At 51.3% G+C, this 17833-nt stretch overlaps 2 protein-coding genes across 6 annotated transcripts in view; one reads left to right on the plus strand and one right to left on the minus strand.

The window, feature by feature from the left end:
* Window positions 1-5378: 5378 nt before the first annotated feature.
* On the minus strand, window positions 5379-15045 carry ZNF569 (zinc finger protein 569). Of its 5 annotated transcripts, none has more exons than XM_084771190.1 (5): window positions 14554-15045; window positions 12670-12720; window positions 9258-9384; window positions 8951-9046; window positions 5379-7732 (listed from the first exon to the last, which is right to left on the minus strand). In XM_084771190.1, exons 2-5 carry the CDS (start codon window positions 12682-12684, stop codon window positions 5922-5924), a joined length of 2049 nt encoding a protein of 682 aa, XP_084627316.1. In that variant the 5' UTR covers window positions 12685-12720; window positions 14554-15045; the 3' UTR covers window positions 5379-5921. The 5 variants fall into 5 exon arrangements, with proteins under 5 accessions (XP_084627316.1, XP_084627314.1, XP_084627315.1 ...); XM_084771188.1 differs by having other exon boundaries at window positions 12670-12725; XM_084771189.1 differs by lacking the exon at window positions 14554-15045 and adding an exon at window positions 13613-13844 and having other exon boundaries at window positions 12670-12725.
* Window positions 15046-17374: 2329 nt separating this feature from the next.
* The window catches only part of LOC311590821 (uncharacterized protein), a gene marked incomplete at its 5' end in the record, with an annotated part of 11757 nt that continues 11298 nt past the window's right edge, over window positions 17375-17833 (plus strand). Inside the window, 2 exons of the mRNA XM_084770088.1 lie at window positions 17375-17545; window positions 17668-17735. Coding sequence (XP_084626214.1) covers window positions 17375-17545; window positions 17668-17735 — 239 coding nt within the window. The remainder of the gene's footprint in view (window positions 17546-17667; window positions 17736-17833) is intronic.

The following is a 17833-nucleotide window of genomic DNA, read 5'->3' on the forward strand; positions in this document are numbered from 1 at the left end:
ATTGCAACAAGCCCAATGCTAAGGAAGTTTTGCATTCTCCGTTATGTTATATAAACTTTTTAAAAAATGTTTTTTATTCATTTAATTTTTAAATTTATGTGCGTTAGTGTGAGGTCTTGGAGTTACAGACAGCTGTGAGCTGCCACGTGGGTGCTGGGAATTGAACCCGGGTCCTTTGGAAGAAGAGCAGGCAGTGCTCTTAACCACTGAGCCATCTCTCCAGCCCTATTTGGGGGGTGCGGGTAATCCCAGGTGTGGTATAGGGGATTGTCCACAGCAGCAGTCTATTTGCTGCCTTTGCCAGCTGCAGTTAGTTTAATTCTGAGGATTCTGAGGACTCTGGGGAGGGGGGAAGGGGAGAAGCACTCTGTGTATAGCCTTGGCTGTCCTGGACTCGCTTTGTAGACCAGGCTGGCCTCGAACTCACAGCGATCCCCCTGCCTCTGCCTCCCGAGTGCTGGGATTAAAAGGCGTGCGCCACCACTCTGGGCGAGAACCTTTTTTTGAGGAGTGGGCAGGGCGGTCCTTCTGGGTTTGGGAAGAACTTGGTTCGCCTGTTTAGGGATAGCGAGGCACCTTGGTGCGCAGCGTCTGCGTGCTGCAGCCTGCGCGGGGCGCGCGGAGGGCGCCAGGGCCCCGTGGAACCGTCCACCCCGTGTCCGGGTGACCGTGACGGCAGCAAGGGTGACTTGGTTGGTGGTTCCGGTTGCGCCCTTTGCGCGCGTGAGTGGAGTCTGTGTGACCGTTTGTGTCGTGATTTTTTTTTTTTCTTTTTACCTGTTCGAGGTCCCTTGAGAGCGCGGCCCCTGGGCTTAACTATGTATCCGTGCGCATTTGCCAGGCTTTGGGGGCTGACGCCGCCCCCACCCCCCCCAGCGTCTCCCCGTGAGCTCTGCTGTGCCTGGGGCCTGGCGTGCGCGGAGGTTTGTCTGTGGCGTGGGTTGTCATTTTTGTTGGAGACGCCTGCGGCTTCGGTGTCCCCGCGGCGGGTGTGTGAGTGACCGGCTGGAGAGGGACATCTCTCACCCAGGAGACCGGTGCCACCTGCTGACTCTGCCCTGAGCTACGGCCACCCTGCTTTTTGCCTGGCTTTCTTGCTGCGTGCGACGTGGGCCATGGGTGCCGAAGGGGCCCCTGAAATGGGCAAGTGGGCACCCACAGGTGCTTGGTGTGTTCCCGGCTCGTTTTGTGCTCATCTGCTCTGCCGCGTGGCTGGGGAACCTCGGCTCGGTCCTCCTGACACCTCCCCGGGCCGACCTTCTGCGCCTGGCGCTGTCCCGGGATCCTCTGTGCTTGTCAGATGTATACCGCTTTCCCATAGGTCATAGGTTCTTTAATTGGCAGGTGATGCATACGTACACTACACAAGATATTCTCTCGACAACGCGGTATCTCTGTCTCTGCCTCTCTGTCTCTTACACACACACACACACACACACACACACACACACACACACACACACACACACACACACACACACACACACACACACACACACACACACACCCTCTCAGAGTCTCTACTGGGATGTTTTCAGCTGGCAACATCCAAGCTCCCCCACGAAGCGGTTCGACTCCTAAGTGAAAAAACATTAACTGCTCTCCCACAAGTCTGGTCCCCATCCCACACCTGGGATCAACACAAAACCATGATTATCTCTCCTACACGGCTTTGCTGTTAGTAATTCTGAACAATTTTAAAGTTCAGAAAGGCACATTTGGTAGTGGAGCATGGGATGTTTCGAGGTCAGAGAACGGGGGCAGCGGCAGCCGGGCCAGTGCTAGCTGACGAGCCTCCGGCTAAAGCTGGCGACCAAGGTGATGGTTAATTTCTTGTACCCATTTTTTTGCCCTCGGCACCCTGATATGATGTAAGAAAACTTTGCTAGTGAGTAGGTGTGTATTTGGAGGATTTAACATAGAAATGGAGGACTGTGGTTCTGAGATTTTTTTTTTTTAAAGATTTATTATGTATACAATGTTCTGCCTGCATGTACACCCGCAGGCCAGAAGAGGGCGCCAGATCTCACTATAGATGGCTGTGAGCCACCATGTGGTTGCTGGGAATTGAACTCAGGACCTCTGGAAGAGCAGTCAGCGCTCCTAACCTCTGAGCCATCTCTCCAGGCCAAGATTTTTTTTGTATAAGATAACTTTTAAAGATAAATAATAAAATGGCTGATCCTTCCTTCATAACTGTAAATTGCAGCCTGCCGGTAAGAGAAACTGGCTGAAAAATACCTTGCTTCCTTAGGCTTTGTTGATCTATATAACAAGTTGCTTAGGCATGAATGTGTGTGGGTTCTTGGGAATAATTTGTATTTTTACTTGTGATATGTAAAATGTTTAATCTGGTAAGGGTACCGGGGAACATGCTGGGGTTTTTGTTTTGTTTTACATATACTCATTTTATTTTATTGTTTTATTTATTATTTTTATTTTATGGTACAGTGGTGTTTTGCCTGCATGTATGTCTGTGTGAGGGTGTCAGACCTTGGGGCTACAGACAGTTGTGAGCTGCCATGTGGGTGCTGGAATGGAACCCGGGTCCTTCAGAAGAGCAGTCAGTGCTCTTAACCACTGAGCCACCTCTCCAGCCCCCACATAATTGGATGTAACCACACTGTAATTTTTATACTGCCTGAAAGACTTTGCTGGGTAATGTAAGCTGTGGGGGAAAGAATACAATTCTTGGAGGTTGGCTTCATCTACCGTGTGTGTGTGTGTGTGTGTGTGTGTGTGTGTGTGTGTGTGTATGTGTGTTTCCTTCACCATTTTTGCTGGCCCCAGAGAATTAAGGCTTTTATAAAAAAATTATTAAGAGCAATTTATTGTGTTCTTGCCAGGGACCAAACGGCCCGTGGCCGACCCCCACCCATTCAGCATCTGCAGCAAACATCCTGCTGGGCCACTCATTAGGCACGCAAGGCATCGGGCTTAGCCCTGAGAAGAGAGCGATCCGATCCTGAGATAACCACAGAGACATCCTGCTTTGTCCCACCTAGGAAAACCCCTCCCTCTGCAGATGTTCCTGGGGCTCAACCCCAGAAGATTTTGTACTTTTCCATTTACCCTCCCCGCTTACCCCGCCCTCCCTAAAGCAGGTTTTAAAAAGCCTGCCCTCACCCTCAATAAACGGCTCTTGACAAGCTACTGTTCGCTTGAGCCCTGCGTCTCTCTCTTGCCCATATCTTTAACCACAGGTTGCGACCTCCCTCGGCCCCCCAATAACTGACCAGCTGGACTGGTTATGTGGACTATTTACGTGGACTAGTTATGTTCTTATTTTTAAAATTGAGAGATGCATTTCTTCAAATTATGTCTTCAAATTACGAATCATGTTAGTATTTTTTTGTTATTCACATTACAGCCGGTTATTTTCCCCTCCCTCCCCTGGGCCTCTGTCAGGAGAGAGGTAAGGTTTGCTCCCTCAGGGCAGTCTGCTGAGTGATTCATTGCTGATGCCACAGCACCGCAGGACCCGCCCCGAGGCTGGCCTTCACATTGCTTCACATTGCAGGTACTGTGGCATAAGGAAACTGTGGCTCTCCCTCTGAACGTGTGCTCAGGGTGACCCACCTCCTACAGCCTCCGCCTTCCAGCACCTTCCAGCACCATCCAGGGATCCATGGATGAGCCAACCTTTGAAGAGGTCACGGCCAAATCACCTCTCAACACTCTTGTTTGGGGACCAAGTTCTCAGCATATGAGTCGTTGAGGAAACATCCCGGATACAACATAACAGAGTGAACAAAACATCTTTAAATTAGGCTTGTTTAAGAGGATTAAACATAAAAGAGCATAAGTGCTATTTTTTTTTTTTTTTGGTTTTTTTTTCGAGACAGGGTTTCTCTGTGTAGCCTTGACTGTCCTGGCCTCACTTTGTAGACCAGGTTGGCCTCGAACTCACAGCGATCCGCCTGCCTCTGCCTCCCGAGTGCTGGGATTAAAGGCGTGCGCCACCACGCCCGGCTAAACTTTTTTTTTTTTTTAATTTAGTTTTTTTTGAGACAGGGTTTCTCTGTGTAGCCTTGGCGGTCCTGGACTCGCTTTGTAGACCAGGCTGGCCTCGAACTCACAGCGATCCGCCTGCCTCTGCCTCCCAAGTGCTGGAATTAAAGCCGTGCGCCACCACGCCTGGCGCATAAGTGCTATTTTTAAGATCGGTTCTGTAAGCCCAGGCTTCCACCACTGACAATGACTTTCTTTAGTGAAAGTGGCAACTCAAGACGAGAGCCTTTAGAGTCTCAGGGCTGATGTGGACGACAGACTGGGTGGCGCTGTGGTAATTTCCTTTCATTCTTTTATTAAAAAGAAGCATCACAGGTCAATGGAACAACTCCCATAAAACCCTTCTACACCTCAAAGGCAACCATTGCGTGAATGGAACCAGGAGCAATTTCCAATACTGTTCTTTGAATTGTTTTATTACGTTACAAATTTTATACCATGTTTGTGTACTTTGTTTCTTTCATCTCAAAATACTGTCATCTGTTCATATAACTACATGTGCGTTTTATACATTGTAAATACAGTATAGTGTCCTACCGTAGAAATAAACGTATCAATCCATCTCTGTGTTGATGGTAATGTTACATACCATTTAAAGCAAAACCAGTGACGGTTCTGGGAACACATTGAGAGAAACCTCTTTGCACACATACACGGGTGCTTTGGAGTCAGATACAGCAAAGGAAACAGACTGCCTCATGTCTGTGGGTTGTTGTTTATTTAATACTCTGACTCTCAAGTAACAGATCCTACTTTATTCCATCGTAGTGTCAGAATTTTGCTTTTCCTATGTGGGTTGTTTTTATGTGTGTGTGGACATGCATGGCATGGTGTGCCCTTGGAGGACAACTGTGGGTGTCAGCTTTCTCTTTCCACCATGTGATTCTGGGGAGCAAAGACAAGTGTCAGGCTTGGCAGCGAGCGCCCTACCCACCGGGCCGTCTCGGCGGCCTGACAGGTCCTCTGTTTGTCTTGTACCACATAGCTGAGTCACATGATTCTCACACACACAGAGTAGGCTGGACACACCCCAGCGAGTTCAGCGGCGACACCCATACACAAAGTGCCAACTCTTAAATGCCTATATTAATCTCAACTTATTTTCAATAGTTTGTTTATTCACTCAAAAGAATTTACATGAGAAAAACCTTAAATAACGTAATGATATCGAGTCCTGTGCACCCTCCCTGCTTGTCTGTTGTTATTTGTTGTCCTTGGCCTCCTGTTTTACTCTGAAATGGGTTCAGGAACTAACTTCTTTACCACTGACGTGTGCCTTTGAGTGGTGGTGGGCAAAGGTAGGAAACTGGAAGGGTACTTGTATTTTCCAATTTTCTTTCTTTTTCTTTTTTCTTTTTTGTTTTTCGAGACAGGGTCTCTCTGTGTAGCCTTGGCTGTCCTGGACTCGCTTTGTAGACCAGGCTGGCCTTGAACTCACAGCGATCCACCTGCCTCTGCCTCCCGAGTGCTGGGATTAAAGGCGTGCGCCACCACACCCGGCTTATATTTTCCAATTTTCAAACTTCTTTTCTGGGTGTTCTTTTGTAGCCATCAGCAAGGTTTGTAACTTTATAGATATGTTACCTGGTTATCTTAGACGCCCTCATTGACACATTATCATATAGGCCTGCATTTACACGGTGCCTATAAAACTGTTCCTGCTTTTCCAATCCTCTTATTATTACATCAGCAAGGAGCCCAAGGGCGCTGACACACAGCGGCTGCCTCCTCTCAGAGCTGAGTGAGAATACTGAATAGGTCCGATGCTGTGGAAGCTTTCTTAGTTTCCCCTACAACTGGCACCTCGGCGAGGCATGGCCACCGAGCCCGCGGGCTCTTGCCCGGCTTCCCTGCTGTCGTCACTCCCGTGGCTGGAAGGCAGCCCCTCGGCCGGTGCGCACGGGCTTCTTCTAGTGCGTGTGGATCCGCTGGTGCCGGACGAGGTGTGACTTCTGGCTGAAGGCCTTGCCGCACTCGAGGCAGCCGTAGGGCTTCTCCCCCGTGTGCTTCCTCATGTGCAGCGTGAGGGAGGAGATCTGCGAGAAGGCCTTGCCGCACTTGCTGCAGTCGAAGGGCCGCTCGCCCGTGTGGCCGCGGATGTGGATGGTGAGCGACGAGCTCTGCGAGAAGGCCTTGCCGCACTTGTTGCACTCGTACGGCTTCTCGCCCGTGTGGCCCCGCATGTGCACGATGAGCGACGTCCTCTGCGAGAAGGCCTTGCCGCACTCGGTGCACGCGTAGGGCTTCTCGCCCGTGTGGCTGCGCATGTGCAGGTTGAGCAGCGAGCACTGCGAGAAGGCCTTGCCGCACTTGTCGCACTCGTAGGGCCGCTCGCCCGTGTGGCTGCGCAGGTGCAGCGTGAGCGAGGCGATCTGCGAGAAGGCCTTGCCGCACTCGTTGCAGTCGTACGGCTTCTCGCCCGTGTGGACCTTCTGGTGCGTGATGAAGTTCTGCTTCTGGCTGAAGGCCTTGCCGCACTCGCCGCACTCGAACGGCTTCTCCCCGGAGTGGATCTTCTCGTGCGCCAGGAGGTTGGACTTCTGGCTGAAGGCCTTGCCGCACTCCCTGCACATGTAGGGCTTCTCGCCGGTGTGGATGCGCTGGTGCCGCACTAGGTTGGACATCTGGATGAAGGCCTTGCCGCACTCGTTGCACCCGAAAGGTTTCTCTCGCGTGTGGATCTTCTGGTGGGTGAGGAAGTTCTTCTTATGGCTGAAGGACTTCCTACACTCCTTACACTCGTACGGCTTCTCGCCCGTGTGGCTCCTGACGTGCACGGTGAGGGCTGAGCTCTGGGCGAAGGCCTTGCCGCACTCGCCGCACACGTACGGCTTCTCGCCCGTGTGCACGCGCACGTGGATGATCAGCATGGAAAACTGGGCGAAGGCTTTGCCGCAGTCGTCACACTTGTAGGGTTTCTCGCCCGTGTGGCTGCGCATGTGCAGGGCGAGGGACGCCACGCGCGGGAAGGCTTTGCCACACTCGCTGCACGCGTACGGCCTCTCGCCGGTGTGAACTTTGTGGTGCGCCACGAGGCTCTGTTTCTGGCTGAAGGCCTTTGCACACTCGCCGCACGCGTACGGCTTCTCCCCGGTGTGGGTCTTCTCATGATCGGTGAGGTTTGACTTCTGGCTGAAGGACTTCCCGCACTCCAGGCAGACAAACGGCTTCTCCCCGGTGTGGATTCTTTGATGCCGGATGAGGTTGGACATTTTAATGAAGGTTTTCCCGCACTCGGCACACTCGTAGCACAGCTCCCCGCTGTGCAGCTTATGGTGGTTAATGAGCTTCTCCTTGAGGCTGAAGCCTTTCCCGCACTGGTGGCACTCGTACAGTTTCCCCCCAGTGTGGACTCGCAGGTGTCTAATGAGGTCCAGGGTCTGACTAAAGCCTTTCCCACAGTGGTTGCACTTGAAGGGGGTCACCACAAAATGGGGCGAGCTGTTGTTAGCTGGTTCCATAGTGTCCTCATATTCCGAATGTTCCTGTGTCGTGAGGGCATTCACAGTGTTCTGATGATCAAAGTTACGCTCTGAACACTTTCCCGGAGCGCCGGGCTCAGAGAGAGCGGGCCGGGAAGGGACGGAGTCTGCGTCTGGAGGAAACGCATTTGTAAATTCCTTAGGACAGTCCCTGGCCCCGTCAGTCACCGCTCCCCTGACAGCTCGCCTCAACGCTCGGTCCTGGGCATCCTGGCGCTCCTCAGTTCCACAGACGTCTCCTGAGGCAGAGAGCAAATAAATATTACTAGTGATTTCTTTTCCAACACTGACATACTAATTGAAACAAACAAACAAAAAAAGGTTCCATGATTAAACAAATTTCAAATGCATCTCTCCTGTTTTAATTTTACCTCAAAAGTATGTTCACTTTACATATATGGGTATTTGTCCGCATGCATTTAAGTGCAGCGTGTGCCTGCCCGGTGCCTGCGGATGCCTGAAGAGGGCATCAGATCCCGTGAGCTGGAGTTAAGACAGTTGTGAGCTGCCATGTGGGTGCTGGGGATCCGGCCCAGGTCCTCCACAAAAGCAGCCAGTGCTCCCAACTGCTGAGCCAGTGCTCCGCCCACATGTATCTCTTAACTCCTCAGTTTTTAGAAGGAAATTCCAGGGAAGGAAATAATGAGTAGGAATAGGTGTTACGAAATTCAATTATCTTTGTTTTATGCAAAAGAAAGTAATATTAATTATAATGACTTTCATATATATAAACACACACGCATATATAACTTTAGGAAATGTAATAAAAGAAGAAAATTAGACTTATAAAAATATAAGGAAAAATTAGTTAAGAAATATCCAAACAGTAAAAATGAACACGCAATGGGTAAGCACTATAGACTCTGCCTGTAATTTCATCCCTTGGTGGGTGGAGGCGGAAGGTTTGGGAATCCCAGGTCAGTCTCAGCTGCACAGCAAGTTCAAGGCTTGCTAGGGCTACATGAGACCCTGGCTCGGTACAACACTAATAATAACCAAAAATAAAAATCTTATGTGTTCTATTGTGTACTGCCAAAAAGATATGACAGTCCTAACTCCCAGTACCTCAGAATATGGTTGTCCTCTGGCCTATACATGCACACACACACACAGACACACACACACACAACCACACACACAGAGACACACACACAAATGAAGATCAACACCTTGGGCTAATGAAATGGCTCAGCAGGTAAAAGCATTTTTGCCAATTTGTCCTCTAACTTCCACATGTGCGCCCAGGCACACATGCACCCCCCCCCCACATGTGCACTGAGGCACACATGCACCCCCAACCCCCCCACAAATAAAACATGCAATTAAAAATGTTTTTATAAAGAAGTGACACCTTAGTTTCAATGAGTCCCCCCTTAGGACTGCAACTTGCAGAAACATCTCAGCTCCCTCGAGGTCGCGCCCCCCCCCCCCCCCCCCGCTGGTCTCCGCCCACTGACCTGGACCGCGTCCCTTTAACAAGTCTTTCTCCGCTACACACAGCTCTTCCTCTTGCTCCAACTTGAAAATCACATCAGGCTTGGTGAGTGGGGAGCCTGCGGAGGGAGAGCGCACTGATGTGGGCAGACGCCCCGGGAGCCTGAGCTGGAGCTGCGCGGGCCTCGGGCCCTGACCTCGGGGAATGCCGCACCCTCAAACACCACCACAGAGTCTGTTTGGGAAGCTGCAGCACGGACACTAACTCCCTCACCTCGAGGCGGAGCTCAGAGCTCTGTGCCCCGTTTAAGAGCGCCGCGGCCGTCTTACCCACGGTGATGAGGTTGTTGTAGTTTTCCAGCATCACGTTCCGATAGAGGTCCCGCTGAAGAGGGCCCAGCTGCCTCCATTCCTCCGGGGTGAAGTCGATGGCCACGTCTTTGAATGTCACTGTTCCCTGGAACGACACACTGACACTCAACCCGCAGTTCTCCATCTTAACCATGTAGGGAAAACGCAACCAATCTTGTTCAGAGAAAATTCGGAAGAAGGGTTATAAAAAGCACTGCCTGTTTTCTAAGCAACACCAACATCGTATTGGCAACACTGTCATTTTATGTCCCAGTGGCACGCATACGCAGTGGACTTTTGTATTACGTTACACCCGATGAGCAAGGCCTGCCTGGTACCCAGGGAGCACAGCTCGCTGGGAGGGGCAGCCTATGTTCAGCTTGTGCAGGGAGCTTCAAATCACATTGGTAGCCACCGTGCAGGGCATGCTGCTGTCCCAAACCATCCAGAGTCTGCCTGTCCAGACTCTAAACACACACACACACACACACACATACACACACAGACACACACACACACACATACACACGACACACACACACACACATACACACGACACACACACACACACATACACACGACACACACACACACACACATACACACGACACACACACACACACACACACACATACACACACAGACACACACACACACACATACACACGACACACACACACACACATACACACGACACACACACACACACACACATACACACGACACACACACACACATGCACACACACACACACAGACACACACACACACACACACAGACACACACACACACAGACACACACACACACACACACACGGTTACAGCCTAGTATCCCCTCACAGTGAAGACCAGGAAGAGACGCTGCTAACACATAAGCACCCACTCTGAAACAAGGACAGCTTTAAACAAACTCAGCCAACCATGCAGTTCCACAAGTGCAAGTCCCAACACAATACACGGCATGAAAAACCAAGGCAACCTAAATCCTCTAAAAATTATTACCCTCTAGGAGTGGAATCCAGAGAAAGTGAAGTGGACGGAATCACCTGAAAAATAACTGCTGAGAAAAATAAGTCCAAAGAACTTAAAGAATAAAAAACTCGGGCTGGAGAGGTGGCTCAGAGGTTAAGAGCACTGTCTGTTCTTCCAGAGGTCCTGAGTTCAATTCCCAGCAACCACATGGTGGCTCACAGCCATCTATAGTGAGATCTGGCGCCCTCTTCTGGCCTGCGGGTGTACATGTGGACAGATTACTTACTGTACAAATGCAAATAAATAAATCTTAAAAAAAAAAAAAAAGAATAAAAAACTCCTGAAAAGAGAAAATCCCAAGAGAACACAAACAACTGAATACAGTAAGAACGGAGATGAGACACGAAAGAGGAATTCAGTAAGAGGACAGAAATACTGAAGAAAAACCAAACCGAAATACTGGAAATGAAAAGTGTATCAGTTGCACGGATGGTGACGCACACCTGTCATCCCAGCACGCGGGGAGGCAGAGGCGGGCGGATCTCCTAGCTGGAGACCAAGACAGCCAAGGCTACACAGAGAAACCCTGTGTCAAAAAAAAAAAAAAACCATAAGGGGGCTCCTAACCAAGTGGTAGAGTGCTCATCCATGGGGCCCTGGGTTCAATCACGATTAAAAGACAAACCGATAACAACACTCAAAAAACAAAACAAAACAACAACAAAAAACACTCAAGAAGGTTATGGGATGCAGGGTGCTCTTAGACACAGTGTCATCTTAGACAATCACTTTAGGAAACTGTTTTTGCATAACAATGCACAGCCTGGCTTTGTAAGAAATTTCCTATTTCTCATGTTTATAATCCCCTAAAATAAGACCAATTAAGTGCTGGTCAACAATGTGTATAGATAAAAGCTAATTCACTCGACAGCTGAACGAGGTGAATGAACCTGATAAACACAATGTTGAGTCAGTGTCGCCGCAGGGAGGTCACAGGACCGTCTGACCCCGTCCTCTGCGCCTTCCACACGGGGCCCGGCGCACTCACGGCCTCACACCCGCTGCAGAGCCCTCGCCCTCTGAGCCGCCTCACGGGCCAACCCTGTGCTGGCTACACAGTGCGCTCGCTTTGAAAACCACCTCGGGGCGGCTGCGGCCAACATTACAGGTGTAAAAAGCTGGCAGATACGAAAACATGGTCGGAGAAAAAGAGACCTTCAATATTCACCTCACTGTGATGAAGACGCCAGAGTGGGGCTGCTTTCAGTAAGCCAGTAGCTGAAAGTCTTTATAAGCGACATTTTCACGTGCTCGCCCACCAAATACAGTCAAATAATGACGTCTTCTTCCCAGGGACTCAGGCAACCCCCACCCTCCCTGGCGTAGCCACCATTCTGACGTGGCTGTGGCTGAGCCGGGCCCCGTGGTCCCCAGGCTGGCTTTGAACTTGCGATGTAGCCAAGGATGACACTGACCTGCTTATCTCTGCACCTCGCAAGCACTTATACCACAGCCATATCCTGCCGTCACTGCTCTGAACGCTAACACTTTCGCGAGTTTGAATGTGGCAGGAACAGAGTTGGTGGGTGTGTGCTGTCACCTCAGCCTCCTCACCTGTGTTGATAGGGTTCCTTCCACCAGGAGCTGGAATACAGTCCCTTACTGCTGGGCAGCGCTCCTCCACACACGGTACCAGACTGTTTAGACACGCTCCCTCAGCGCTGCGCTGCACCACACGCAGCAGGGGACCATATTTAGACATGCTCCCTCAGCGCTGTGCGGTGCTACACTATGTGCACTGGGTTTTTTGAGATTCTCGGCTACTCGGACAGTGTTGCGTCTCCAGGCACAATTGCAGTTTTAGCAACTGTAGAGCCATGGATTACTGTTCTCACTGACCCAAGTGCCAAGGAAAGGCTTGTTTCTGCAAGGGAATTAGTATTTAGCTTTATACATAATGAAAGTGGTGTAATCAACTTGTGCCCTGTTTACTTTACCTAAAAAAAAAAAAGAAAAGAAAACGAGGGCTGGAGAGGTGGCTCAGAGGTTAAGAGCACTGGCTGCTCTTCCAGAGGTCCTGAGTTCAATTCCCAGCAACCACATGGTGGCTCACAGCCATCTATAGTGAGATCTGGCGCCCTCTTCTGGCCTGCGGGTGTACATGCAGGCAGAGCACTGTATACATAATAAATAAATCTTTAAAATGAAAATGAAACATGAGGCCCAGCTTAATCTCTCTGAACGGACTTAGCAGAGGCGCATTTGAACTCTCCCTTAGTTTTAATCTTCTAACACTACTTTCTCTGAAGGAAAAAAATGTTTTATGTACACAGACCTTCTAAACGCACGCCACAGGCTCCGCAGGGCCCTTCAAATGCACACAGAAGTAGTAGAGAGCGAGACAGTATTTAATATTTACCTCCGAGTCAGTCATTTCCTCTTCTTTTTAGGATGAGGCGTCCTGAGCAGGCTGAGCTGGCGAAAAGAAAGGACGTCACTAAGACAGGCTGGCCTTCGCGCTTCAGAATCTGCATCTACAACTTACGGTCACTCTCGGGTCCCTCAGGAAGCACAAACACCTTCACTCTGCTGAGGAGCTAATAGCCCAGGGGTCACCAAAAAGACGGCACGGGACAGAGCGGGTGTGTGGACAGGAGCACGTGTGTTGGGGTGACAAATGCCTGTCACTCCACCTCCTAGACAAGGGATCCAATGGCCTTTTCTGGCCCCCCTAGGCACGCGCGCACACGCACACACGCACACGTGCACATACCCTCACACAGGCACACTTATTCTTCCTCAGTCAAGGCAGATAGACAAACAGATACAGGAGTGGGGACAGGCAGTCTTAGTCTCCCTCCTCTCTGTGTAAAACTGCCTCCTCTCCCCCTCTCCTCTCCGAGTTGCTCCTTAAGTAGCTACCCTTTCGTTTCTCCTGAGAGCTGGGCAATATCCTATTCTGTCAAATCCACTCTGATTTGCCACCTTCTCTTTCTGCCACTCAATTAGACATCACTTTCTAACCTGGGTGTTTCCCTCTACAAACTAGTTTTACCTCCATTGTTTGGGATTAAAGACATGCCCCACCACGCCTGGACCCTGATACTCATTGTATACCAGGCTGGCCTCGAACTCAGATCTGTTTGCCTCTGTCTCCTGGACTTAAGGCGTGTTTGTAGTCCAGCCAGGTCACACGGACCTAGCAGGTCTTTTTGGATTGTGATCTCTTGCCAGAGCAACTATGTCCCAAATTAAAAATTCCCCTACGACACACGGCTAAGACCCATAAGTTACAGAACTGTGTGTGTAACATGGTTGTTCTTAGAAGCCTTGGCGGTCTTTATGTGAGCACATAAACACACCTGGTCACAGTCACAAAGCGTGTACAGGGGTAGACATGACAGGAGCTGCAGGGCTTGTAGAACTGAATCAGTTTTAGTCTCCTCTGTATCTTGCTATTTGGGGAATGGGGTAGGAGCAGCAAGGCGAGCGACACAGGGCAGCCTGTCAACACACGGAGACGAACAGCCGAGCACTGGGGGTGGGGGGGCTGTGTGTTCCTGATACTTATGTTTCCCATCATTGTAAACGGCTCAGTGCAGCCCTCGCTCCCACGCGGTCTACACACACACACACACACACACACACACACATACACACCACACACACACACATACACATACACACACAGACACACACATACACACCACACACACACATACACATACACACACACGACACACACACATACACGCGCACACACACACACGACACACACACACATACACGCGCACACACACACACACACACATACACGCACACACACACGACACACACACACAAACATACACGCACACACACACACCACACACATACACACACACACACGACACACACACATATACACGCACACACACACACACACCACACACACATATACACACACACACACACCCCACACACACACACACACGACACACACGACACACACACATAGACGCGCGCGCGCGCGCGCACACACACACACACACACACACACACACAGTTTCTCATTCATCTCGGTCACGCCCCGAGCACCGGGGTCCGCAAAGGCGCACGGAGGATGTGACAAGCAAATCACAACCACATCACGCCGACACAGCCGGCCTCGCGCGCCCCCCATCCACACCCGCGCCGGGTCCCCAGGGCCCGGCTCCCACCCAGCCCGGCTTCCGGGGCTCCCCGCGGGGCCCGGCCACCCCACACCCGCCACGCCGCCCCACGGGCGCTCACACCGCGCGGCCCGGCCCGGGGAGCCACGAACCTGGACGCCTTAGCTGCAGGGTAGCATTTCCCAGAAGGCCCCGCGGCGGCCCGCCCGGCGGCTCAGGGCTTCCGCGAGCGAGCAGGGAGGGAAAGCGCCCACGGCTCGTGACCGGGCGCGGCGCTCCCGCCACGCGCGGGGTGGAATCCGCTTAGGCCGGGGCGGCGGCGTGGCAGCGGCCTGGGCACTCACAGCCTGGGAGAGCAGCTTGCCCCTGAGGAGAATCCGAACGGGTCCGCTGCTTTCTTGCTCCGGACTACATTTCCCAGAGGCCTTCACGGCCCGAGACAGCCAAATGGGGCGGGGAGCGGGAGGGGGGAGAGAAATGGCCGTCGCTCCGAGAGTCTCACGGTTACGGAGTCGGGTCCTTAAGCGCCGGGTGAGTCTGTTTGGTTCCGGCCTGTGCGGTGGGCGCGGTGCTCCGGGGTCGCGAACTCTCGGCAGCGGGAGGGAGGAGGGGGAGGAGTCACGCGGGCGTGATCACGTGGTGCGGAGCTCATGGAGGGTAAGAGACCCTGAGGTTCAGTGACGTTTAAAGATGGGGGCTGGGCCGGGCGTGGTGGCGCACGCCTTTAATCCCAGCACTCGGGAGGCAGAGGCAGGTGGATCGCTGTGAGTTCGAGGCCAGCCTGTACAAAGCGAGTCCAGGACAGCCAGGGATACACAGAGAAACTCTGTCTCAAAAAACCAAAAAAAAAAAAAAAAAAAAAAAAAGACGGGGGCTGGAGAGACGGCTCAGTGGTTAAGAGCGCTGCCCGCTCTTCCAATAGGTCCTGAGTTCAATTCCCCAGCAACCACATGGTGGCTCACAACCATCTGTGATGTGATCAGATGCCCTCTTGTGGCCTGCAGACAAAACATTGTATACATAATATGACAAATAAAATATAATAATAATAATAATAATAATAATAATAATAATAATAATAATAATAATAATAATAATAATCTCTCCGAAGGCGCACGCAGAGGCAGGAGGATCTATGAGTTCGAGGCCAGCCTGGCCTACAAAGCAAGTCCAGGAACACAAAGAAACCCTGTCTCTAAAAGCCAATAATCTCCCCGGGCGTGGTGGCGCACGCCTTTAATCCCAGCACTCGGGAGGCAGCGGCAGGCAGATCGATGTGAGTTCGAGGCCAGCCTGGTCTACAAAGCGAGTCCAAGACAGCCAGGGCTACACAGAGAGACCCTGTCTTGAAAAACCAAAAAAAAAAAAAAAGCCAATAATCTCAGCGCTCAGGGACGCAGAGGCAGGCAGGTGGATCTCTGTGAGTTCAAGGCTGGAGTTTTTCCATGTACTTAAACCCTTAGCGGGAGTTGGGGGTGTAGTTTGGGTGGCAGAGCGCTTGCTTTTTATGAATAAGGCTCTGGGATTCAGCAATCGCCACTTGGCGGGGAGGGAAGGGGACGCGGGGAGCCTCTATTAGAGCCTCACCCATGCTTGTAGGAGTAGGCTGCCTTTTCTTTTTCTTGATAATACCCTTTAAAGCAATGGTTGTTGGGTTGTTTGTTTGGTTGGTTGGTTTTGTTTTTTGTTTTTTGTTTTTTTGGTTTTTCGAGACAGGGTTTCTCTGTGTAGCCCTGGCTGTCCTGGACCCACTTTGTAGACCAGGCTTGCCTCGAACTCACAGCGATCCGCCTGCCTCTGCCTCCCGAGTGCTGGGATTAAAGGCGTGCACCACCACGCCCGGCTGCTTTATTATATTATTATTATTATTATTATTATTATTATTATTATTATTATTATTATTATTATTATTATTATTATTATTATTATTATTATTATTTTAAGGGTTATTTATTTTTATTTCTTTTTAAAAAAATACTTATTTATTATTATGTATACAGTGCTCTGCCTGCATGTACACCCACAGGCCAGAAGAGGGCGCCAGATCTCACTATAGATGGTTGTGAGCCACCATGTGGTTGCTGGGAATTGAACTCAGGACCTCTGGAAGAGCAGCCAGTGCTCTTAACCTCTGAGCCATCTCTCCAGCCCCTATTTTTATTTCTTGTGTGTGAGTCCTTGGCCTGCTTGTGCGTCTGCCCCGCCTGCGTGCAGTGCACGGAGAGACCAGGAGAGGGCGCCAGACCCCGCGGCTGGTGGTTGTGAGCTTCTTCTCCCTGTTGAGTCCTGGGAGTTGCACACGCGCGTCTTCTTCAGAGGTCACACGTGCTCTTAACGCCTGAGCCACCTCTCCGGGTCCCGCTGTAGGTGATGCAGTGTACGTATTTACTTTATCACAGCATTTTAAGCGACCTTGTCCCACTTCACACAGGGGCTAGAACTCCGAGCAATAGTTTGCTGCTCTTTTCCTTGCCCAGCGTCGCTGTGGTCGGACGGATGAGCATCTCGGGGTCGCTTTGTAGAGCGGGCTGGCCTCGGGCTCACCGCGATCGGCCCGCGTCCGCCTCCCAGGTGCTGAGACTAGGGCCCAGCCCCATGTAGTTTAATGTTTATTTTCTGTATCTCTCATACAGAACTGGCTTCCGATCAGATTCCACAGGGGGAAAAAAACCAAATTCCATACGAACGCACATCCATTATCCTAACCTTTCAACACGCCATTGCCTTCCTGTGCACTCTCCACAAATCAGTTCCTACCACAGCACACTTGAACATCAGAAATATCATACTATGAACGGTCACGCACGTGATTCCAGAAACTTATCTTCTTTTTCTTTTCTGTGCATGTGTGTTCTGCTTGCGTGTGTGTCTGCACACATGTGGTTTGGCGGTGGAAAGCCAGTGAGAGTCACATCGGGACCCAGACAGTCAGCGCGGTGCTGCTGCCCCTTTCTGTCTGGACTACATTTCCCAATGGCCCCAGCGGGAGATGGGCCGTCGCCCCTTTGTGTCCTACGGGAGCCCAGCAGCCGAGCCTTTTCTTTCCGGGCCCTTTCCTCCGAGGCTAGATCCAGTCAACCAAAGGGCGGCGGGTGTGGCAGGGAGTGCAGGAGATACCTAAGCCTTCCGGGCATCTTCCCGCAGGTGCGTTCTCCCTGGCCAGCGCATCTCCGGGACGCCGGTCGTCAGGCCTCTGGGTGTTAAGACAGTGGTTGGAACAGCACGGGGAGACTGTCACTCCACGTCACCTCGACTGTGTGTGGCAGGACGCGAGTGACTCAATGACTGGTTCCTTCCTCGCTGTCCCCTTGTGCACGGACGTGGAGACTAGAATGTGAGACTGTTGCTTGTGACGCCAGCCTGTGGCATCCGAGTGTTTGAGACCCGGGGGTGCAGGAGAGGGTGAGCCTGCTGTTTACTTACACACGGGGC

Source organism: Acomys minous, assembly GCF_964271855.1.
Source record: "Acomys minous genome assembly, chromosome: 20".
In the NCBI taxonomy this organism is placed as follows: Eukaryota; Metazoa; Chordata; class Mammalia; order Rodentia; family Muridae; genus Acomys; species Acomys minous.